The 8,671-nt window shown below is 38.6% G+C and overlaps 1 protein-coding gene across 1 annotated transcript in view; it reads left to right on the top strand.

Moving 5' to 3' along the window:
• The window catches only part of ANO4 (anoctamin 4), a 63,262-nt gene that overhangs the window by 12,303 nt on the left and 42,288 nt on the right, over window positions 1–8,671 (top strand). The window contains exons 3-5 of the mRNA XM_010144838.1: window positions 220–326; window positions 2,268–2,323; window positions 2,852–2,973. Of these exons, the coding sequence (XP_010143140.1) occupies window positions 220–326; window positions 2,268–2,323; window positions 2,852–2,973 (285 nt within the window). The remainder of the gene's footprint in view (window positions 1–219; window positions 327–2,267; window positions 2,324–2,851; window positions 2,974–8,671) is intronic.

The following is an 8,671-nucleotide window of genomic DNA, read 5'->3' as shown; positions in this document are numbered from 1 at the left end:
ACTTCTCCATGTAATTCTTTGTTAGGGAATAAATTCTGCTACTGACATCTTCTCATCCGGTGAATCATCTCACTTATTCTGGTGTCCTTTAATCTCCCTTGCACTTGCTCACATAACTGTAGATTTTTAGGGTGCTATAGAAAGTAATGGAACTAAATATTTGCTTTAAACGTGCTACTATATATTCCTGAAATGCCCTTTGTTTGTATTTTTATATAGCTTCATCATACACAACAAAGATACTTTCTTCAATAATGCTACAAGAAGTAGAATTGTACACCATATCTTACAAAGAGTGAAATACGAAGAAGGGAAAAACAAAATTGGTAAGTGCTGAGCACCATGCTTTAAATGTGGGGGCTAAGTCCCAGCAAAAAATGAGAAGTCTACCGGGGCTCATAACAAACTCTTTGGTTTTCTTTTTAATCATCTCAGTCTTGGGCTGTTCACATCTCACCCACTGCTGTTGTAGGGGCTTTGCCTGGAACACCTGACTATTTCCTGGTAAAATCAGGCTGCTTTCACAGGCACGTATGTCACCACACGGGATTAATCCCCTCTGCAAGGAAAGAGACTTAAGCAAGAAATACCTAGGGATTAAGGACCCTGGAGAAGCAGATAGAACTTGTGCAGAAAAACTTTTGCTCCTTCATAGAAATGTATTTGGAAACACAGCAAGATTCGTGCTCTTGTACATCTCATCCTGTAGGGCTTCTCCCTGGATACTTGCCCATCCATAAGAGTGATGGAATGTTCTGTATCTCGGCAGCTGCTGTAATTCAAAAGGGAGTTCACCAATGACATCCTCATGGCAAAGGATGCCGTGCATAACTATGGCATCACTTTCAAATAGTGGGTGGAGTGAGCCTTTGGAGCAGTACGTAAGCAGATCCAGGAGAGTGGACAGTGACAGAGGAGGGCTGGAGCATAAAGCAGTGGCCCTTTTCTGTCTTGTGATACAGAGCATGTACTACTTGTGTACCACATAGAGACTGGGGCATCTCAAACAGAGAGGCAATACCCATAAAACTCTGCAGCCTGTTTAATTTCCTCGCTGATTAAACCCCGTCATTCCTTAAGAGGCAGAGAAACATCCCAGAACTTCACCTGTTTCTTCTTCCTGGGGTGAGGGCAGCAATAGCTCTAGGCAATGACAGTGAGCAGAGGGGAGAGAAGAAAGGGAAGAATTCACGCAATGCATGCAGCCATTCCATTTAGCACATACATAGACTTGCAGGCCCTGCCCACTTCAGGATCACAAGCTCCCCCACGTATCTACTTGTGTCGTACCTACCACAAAGGCAAACTTGCATTGATCACTGGGTGGAACAAAGGCTGGCTCAGCTGTACAGGTTTTGTTTTTCTTCCAGAGACTTTGGAAGAAAGCATATTCTGCCAAGCAGATACTAATACAATCACTGAAAGTGCTGTTTACATTGAATTAACACTTCTCATTGCTGTGCTTTTGCTACTGTCATTCCCCTGTGAACTAGGAAAAGCATCAGGAGTCTTTGCCTCTTGATCAAGGGCTTTCAAATATGCCTTCAGGCTGTTAGCACAAGTATCTAGTTTTGCATTGCCTGATAGTTGCTCAGTCCTATTTTGGTGACTTTCCAAGAGAAAAGAATCCACATCTCAGCAATCACTCATTATTTCTCTCAAGGTTCTCATTAAAGAGGAGCAAGACCTGCCTGAGTAGAGTGTACGATTGCTTTTCTGTGCTAAATAGCAATCCTTTTTTTTTCAGACAGCCTATCTTGTTCCTTTTCTATCTGTTAGTTCAGCAGTTTTTGTAAGATGTAAAGTCAACATGTTTTACATGTTGTTATCATACAGAAATTAGGAGTTTCAGCTGATTTACTGGCCAGCAGTTCAAAATTAAAATATGTTCTCTGAGGTTTTCAGCTCCCAGGAAATACAAGATATCAAAATAGCTCCCTTAGACCATAATTTACGGAGTCAAACTTCAATCCTGGTGTGAGGTCCCTGATTTCAATGAAGTTACGCTAAAGATGGATTAGGCGTATGAATCTTTAAACCTCTGGCATAATAAATGATAGATTATGATTAATATTTTAACAAGTATTTGCTTGCATTAGATCTTAGCTCATCAAAATCTATGAAAGATGACTTTTTCTACATGTATCTTTTACTGTCAATAGGCTTCGAATTTCATTTAGCCAGCTTATTATGAAAATGTGTTTTGCTTTTTACTTACCTGTTTTTCTGGTCCTATTGGTAAATAATTGGATGCTTTTGATTCTTAGGTCTGAATCGATTGCTCAGTAATGGCTCCTATGAAGCTGCATTTCCTCTTCATGAGGTATTTTTCTCAGCTTTTTTTCTTTTTTGAACAGACATTTCTCAAAATAATTCTTAATTTTGTAATAATTTCTTCTCAAATTTATTAATGGTATTACTCTCTTCCATTTTGTGCCTGTGTCTGACATCTCTCCCATTTATAATGCTTTTTTCTTGGAAAAAAATGAGGGAGGTTGTTGCAAAAAGGGATAACTAAGGAGAGCTGTTCTGGATCTGGTCTGTAAAAGTATTCGAGTTTGATAAATCAGTATGTTTTCAGAGGGGAAAAATATCATTTTGTGGTTTTCTCTTTGAGATACTCCAGTTTATAACCTTTGACTTGAACACCATTTATGATAAATTTATTATGAAGAATAACCTTAAATCTTACAGAAGTCAGAGGAAAATATCTTTTTAATGTCATATTTAGGTTTTGTAGAAGAAGTATGGAGTTTGGGTAAATCACGTTATCCATATCACTAGTGACAGAGATTTCTTGGACATTCTTTTTTGCTGCTATTGTCCATTAATGTCCAGATTTGTGTTTTAGGGAAGTTACAGAAGTAAGAATTCAATAAAAACCCACGGGGCAGAAAACCACAGACACCTGCTCTATGAGTGCTGGGCTTCCTGGGGAGTGTGGTATAAATACCAACCACTGGATCTCGTGAGGTAAGACTTTTTTGGGTTTAATAGGTGCCTTGAGCATTGTCTCTTCTGACAAAACTATGAAAAGCTTGGTTAATTAATATGTTTTTTAAAAGCTGAACCTGGGGTCATGGGAATCCATTTCATTCATGGTGCCACTACATTCAGAAAAGTATCTATAGAGGAGCTTGTAGGAGGAGATGAAAGTGATGGAAGTTTCCTTCTAGAGTTTCCTGACACCATAATTTCAAATGAAGGGTTTACAAATTACTGAGAGGAAAAAAAAAAAAAAGGGAAGAGAGAAATCTGTGGAGGTTGGGTAGACTTAGGTGCATGTCTATTCACTGGAGGAGGACTTCTTCCTCCTCAGAGCACGGCTTTGGTGAAAAACAGGCTCTCATTGACTAGACCCTCATCTTTTTTTCCAAAAAGCAACCACAGGAGACCTGGGTAGTTTAACAATGCTTATGAGCAGAATGGAGCAGAGCTTACAGTCACTGAGTGTGCTGCTGTGTTCAGCAGCATTAGTGGTAGATGGGTAGAAGTCTCTCTTGTACAACCTGCCTTAAACTCAGCCCAACTACATCACCACAGTCTGGATTTGTATTCGTCTTGGAAGTAGCCTGCAAGCTGAGACGTAGCTCCAAATCCTTATAGTCCTTTTAAATAATGTTTTTAAATTGGCTTGCGTGTGCTAAGAGAGGATTACATAGTTTTTATGCATATAGAGAGAAACACCCATTACTGATCATGTTGTTAGAACTATTATTGGGCATTGATGGGCCTTTTCTGCTTGAAGAGAAAAATATGAGGCTACAAGGGCCTATTAATAAAGTCTTAAGGATCACCGAAGATACTGATACATTGGGAAGGGTCATACAGAGAATGCAATTGGTCCAGTGTATTAATTTCCCCTTTTATAGGTCCTGTAACTGATAGAAAAATTTGCTTTTATTGATTCTCAAAATTGTTTCCACATAGAAGATTTGTAGAGGATAGCCCTGGAGACATACAGTATTATTGATTAAGGCCATGTAAAACATATCGATTTCCTAAAACATGAGGAGTTCAATTTCCATGGAGAAAAAGTTCACAGAGAAATAATAAAATAAATTTATTTATTTATGAGTCATGTAATTTTTAAAATGCTTTAGAAAACACCGTAGTGTATTTATACCTCATAATTTAATACTGAAAGCTTCTTATTTCTTTTTTAATACTCTGGCCTGGAGAGAAATATGGAATTTTTGTCAAATTACATTAAGGAAATTGCTGATTTACAGAGAAGCCAACAGTTATACTAAAGGTTTTTGGTTTTAATTTCCCACTTTACAATAAGATATTCATGGCCCAGTAAACGTGCTGTTGAGACAGTATCTGGGGTTTAGTTTAATTTGGTTTGTGAATATGAACAATCAGGCATCTGGAGGGTTTTTTTAAGTATGAGAATAAATGGTATCAGGATGAGCAAGGTTAGACACATTGGACCTTGGTAGCAGCATTCTTGAGTAGCCTAGGTTTGATGTTTAAGATTTTGTAAGATGCTTTACCTTTTCATCAGACAATGACATCTACAGATTTTTCCACAGCTGTTTTACAAGAGAAAAAAAGCAATCAAAATAGCATATCCCCTCGCTGAGGTCGTGGGTGTCCTGTAGGTGTTTACCCAAAGAGGGGGAGGGGCAGGGGGAGCTGTGAGGCTCCCTAAGTGTTCACAGCAGTGTGAGTCTCAGTAGCCGTCATGTTCAGCAGCGTTCAAAGCTGCAGCGTTAGACTGCCTTTTGCTGCTGGAGCACACCCGTGGCTGCAATGAGTTCACTGAAGGAGGGGTGGCAGGAAAGGGGAAGGAATACCTCCTTCTCCTCATTTCACAGATGCTAGATCCCTCACATTCCCTTATCTCCTGCCAAATCTTTCGTGTCTACTGCCACTTTCAGCAGCTCAGGTGTCCAGTGAGCTGGAGATTTTTCCTTGAAGAGCTGACAACACTAGCAAGACCTGTTGTTCATTTCACTTGGAAGTCTCTCAGCATGTATATTATAAGCAGAAGCTTTTTTAATACTGTTTCTGCAGTTGGAGCAACTTCTTTTTCCCCCATACCAACAGCTATGTGAGTTGTGCTTGAGAGAGTGGTGTTGCCATCTGTACAAAAGGAGTGAATATATGTTAAATCTTCCACAGACACCTGGCCAGAATTTGTTGTTGCTAGCTGACATTCCCCTTTACTATATGCTTTAGATATATAACATAATTACCTCATTAGATAATATAATTACCTCATTAATAGATACGATATTTCCACCTTAATGTCATGTTGCCGCTATGGTAAGTGAAATTGTTCGTACTTCAGTGCTGTTTTAATTTTCGCTTAGTGGTTAAAATGAGGCCTTACATCTCCAGTGCTGTCAATTTGGTGCCACCCAGATTTCATTTAATCTCATCAGCTGGCTGCTATGGAAATACCAGTCACTAGAAATACATGAGAAAATGTCATTTGAGGAGAATTGCATGATTCTGCTTCCACTCTGCTTTGAAACATGAGCACAGGCTTGGCACAATTGCAGAAGCGCTCTTACGAATGCACAGATGTGGTACCATGGTTTTAATTACAATTCTGTTGGAATTTAGTATACATAGTTATTTTACTAGAAAAATTTAAGTTCCTCAGAATTGATAGCAATTGGAAAGAGGCAGGACTTCATATATTTATATACTCTGGGACCACGAAAACCAACAAAAACTCTTGCAGTGTTTCCTGGGGACTTTGGATGACCTCCTTCACTCCTCAGAGCATAGCTGCTTCCCTCTAGCTTGTGCACAAATTGCTCCTGTGCTGCTTGTGTATGTTACTTACAGGACAAAAAGGGAGGGAGAAAACTGTGTTTATATAGTGATTGTTAAGCTACTTAAATCCACCTGAAAGCAAAAGTAATGCCTGAGTAACTAGCATTTTACTCTACTCTTACATTAAATTACTTGATTACGAGCTGATATATCCCTTTAAATCTCCCATCAAGCCATCCTTCCCACCTGATTGCTCCTGACATGAGAGCTTCATGTGTCCAAAACACCTGCTGGAAAGCTCTAGTTCTCTCACAACTTGTTTATGTGATGTAAAAAGTTGTGTATAGGATTTCATTCAGACCTGCAAAAGGATGAATGAAGATAGATAGGTCCTTGGCTTGAGTCCAAACCCATCTGTATTTTAGCTTCCTGACTTCCTTCTAGGCATCCTGAAAGCAAAAGATTATATAATGAAGGTCATTAAACAGAGAGAAATCTAATCTAACATTTAATGGGTCTAAAATCAGACTTCATAACTCAGTATTTTTCATAAATGTGCCTTATTTATAAATACTGAGGTTGAAATCTTAGCTTAGTTAAGTCAGTAATAGTTAAACCATTGGAATGGGGTGAGGGGAGGGACAGTTCACCATCAACGTAGGTGATATTGGAGGGCTAGTACACATATCAGCATGAAATTGAGAAGCTGAAATTATATTTTTGTTATTATTCCAATGGCACAGCATATGTAAGAAGAGGAGAGATAGGTCATTCTATTAGGTGCTTGGGGGTTTTTTATACCTCTGCTTTCTAGATTAGTTATGGAGGAAATTTTCTGTGGGAGAACCATTAAAGACACAAAATGTTTCTCCATTCTTATTAACAATCTGAAAATTGGACAGTAATACGTTATCCAAGTTAACAAAAAAGCAAATGTTACCAATGCTGGAAAATTTCAAAAAGGCTTTCAATGAGCAGAGTGATAACAGGTGGAAGTATTACTTTAGGTATAAGTAATGCACAGTGGTGCACTACCACAGGAAAAAAAAAATCCCTGGAATTCTTCATGTACATCACTGAGTTCTAGCCAAAGTGTCAGCATGCAGGTAAGAGAACCACCATCACTCTGGAGAGCTATTATGAAATTTATAGTGACAGAGAAGAAACAAAGAGCTTGGTTTTTGTATTTGGTGCAACTTGAAGGAAAAGAGTAGCAAAGGTATCTATCTCTAAACCATCTTCATCTCCTGATGAAGGGTCGTGATGGTTCAGGCTAACCCAGTTATAGACAGGAATAAATGTGGAACTGCTCTGAATATGACACCTAGAAAGAGCTCCAAAGACCTTGTTACTGACATAGTTTGTTTCTACAGCCTCAGCCTAGTGATATCTGAGCAGAGACTTACAGAAAAAATATGCTAACTACAAGGCCAGAAGAAATGAAGTATTAACTTGATCCTGATACACATTACAGTAGTACTGTCTGTGGAATACCAGCTGTGAAGCAAAAGGCAATAGTGAAATTTTGAGGCTGTTTGTCCATATTTAAACCAATATGCATCAAAGTAATGTTAACATCCTGCACTTATTTTTGTAACCAGGCTCACAAAGGGCCTCAGATGCCTTTTCCTTACATGGCAGGTTAGATTGCTCCCCATTATGTCCGTTCGTCTTTATGCACACACTGAACCTTGCTTGGGACTTCATCTAAGATGAAGCTGTTTGATCTCTAGATCAAAAAAGAGTACTATGATTTGCACTGTTAGATGGAAAGGCTCTACAAGATAGGAGATGAAGTTTGTCATGAATGCTTGTCAGCTAGGGGAGTGGAATGAGGAAGCATTCATCCTTGAATGTAGGAAATGAAATAAAAAAATAAATCTTGATGTATGTTAGGTTTACTTCACTACTTTGAACAGTGTACATAGAGAAAAATAAGTCATAAATATTCAGTGAAAGTAATCTCGAAATGTGAGCTTGCCTTTTCAGTGGAACAGGCACAGCTTGACACCCTAGGTGTCAGGAAAATACATAGGTGGAAGGGTTCATAACACTCTTAAGTCAGGGCTCAAAAAGCAGTTTCCAGTGTGTCTTTTTACAGCCAGACCTGTTGCCATTTGTCAGAACTGAGGATGTTATCGTTAGCTTACCACCACTTTGGCCTGTAAATTTGAGTCTCTGTTGAATGACAGAGGAATAAAAATAACATGACAATATTTGGCTTCTCATACAGATCTGGTAAACTCAAATGGTAACAATCAGTGTACGTGAGTATCATTCAGCAGAGCATGAGCTCAGCCCAGTCAGATACTACTTACACTGCAAATACTCGCACTGGTGACTGTCTATTCCATATCAAGTGCTTCTTTCTCTTTTCCACTGCCTCCAGCCCTAGAGCCCATCATGAAAGTTTGACCAAAGATATGTTCTGGTGCTGTCTCACTGCATTCTTTGTCTCTGGACAGATTAGAAGTTACATCATTAGTGTAAAAGTGGGTTTTCATCAGCAGCTGTGCTCAGATTTAGTTGATATGCAAGTTTAAGTTGTTTGCAATGTCTCTGAAGTCCAAGCATATCATCTTACCTCAATCTTTAAAACTAATCTTGAAAATTATCTCCTAAAATCTTTATTGTAATCACGATAATTGCATATTGATTTGTAAAGCATCCTAATCTGATCATCAGCCTGTTATGCAGAAGACCGTCAAACACAGCACAATGTTTAGTTGATATGCAAGTTTAAGTTGTTTGCAATGTCTCTGAAGTCCAAGCATATCATCTTACCTCAATCTTTAAAACTAATCTTGAAAATTATCTCCTAAAATCTTTATTGTAATCACGATAATTGCATATTGATTTGTAAAGCATCCTAATCTGATCATCAGCCTGTTATGCAGAAGACCGTCAAACACAGCACAATGCATAAGCTTGCTCCTAT

This window comes from Buceros rhinoceros, unplaced genomic scaffold (assembly GCF_000710305.1).
Source record: "Buceros rhinoceros silvestris isolate BGI_N320 unplaced genomic scaffold, ASM71030v1 scaffold17960, whole genome shotgun sequence".
NCBI lineage: Eukaryota > Metazoa > Chordata > Aves > Bucerotiformes > Bucerotidae > Buceros > Buceros rhinoceros.
Note: the sequence above shows the minus strand (reverse complement) of the source record. Positions and strands in the feature narration are given on the sequence as shown.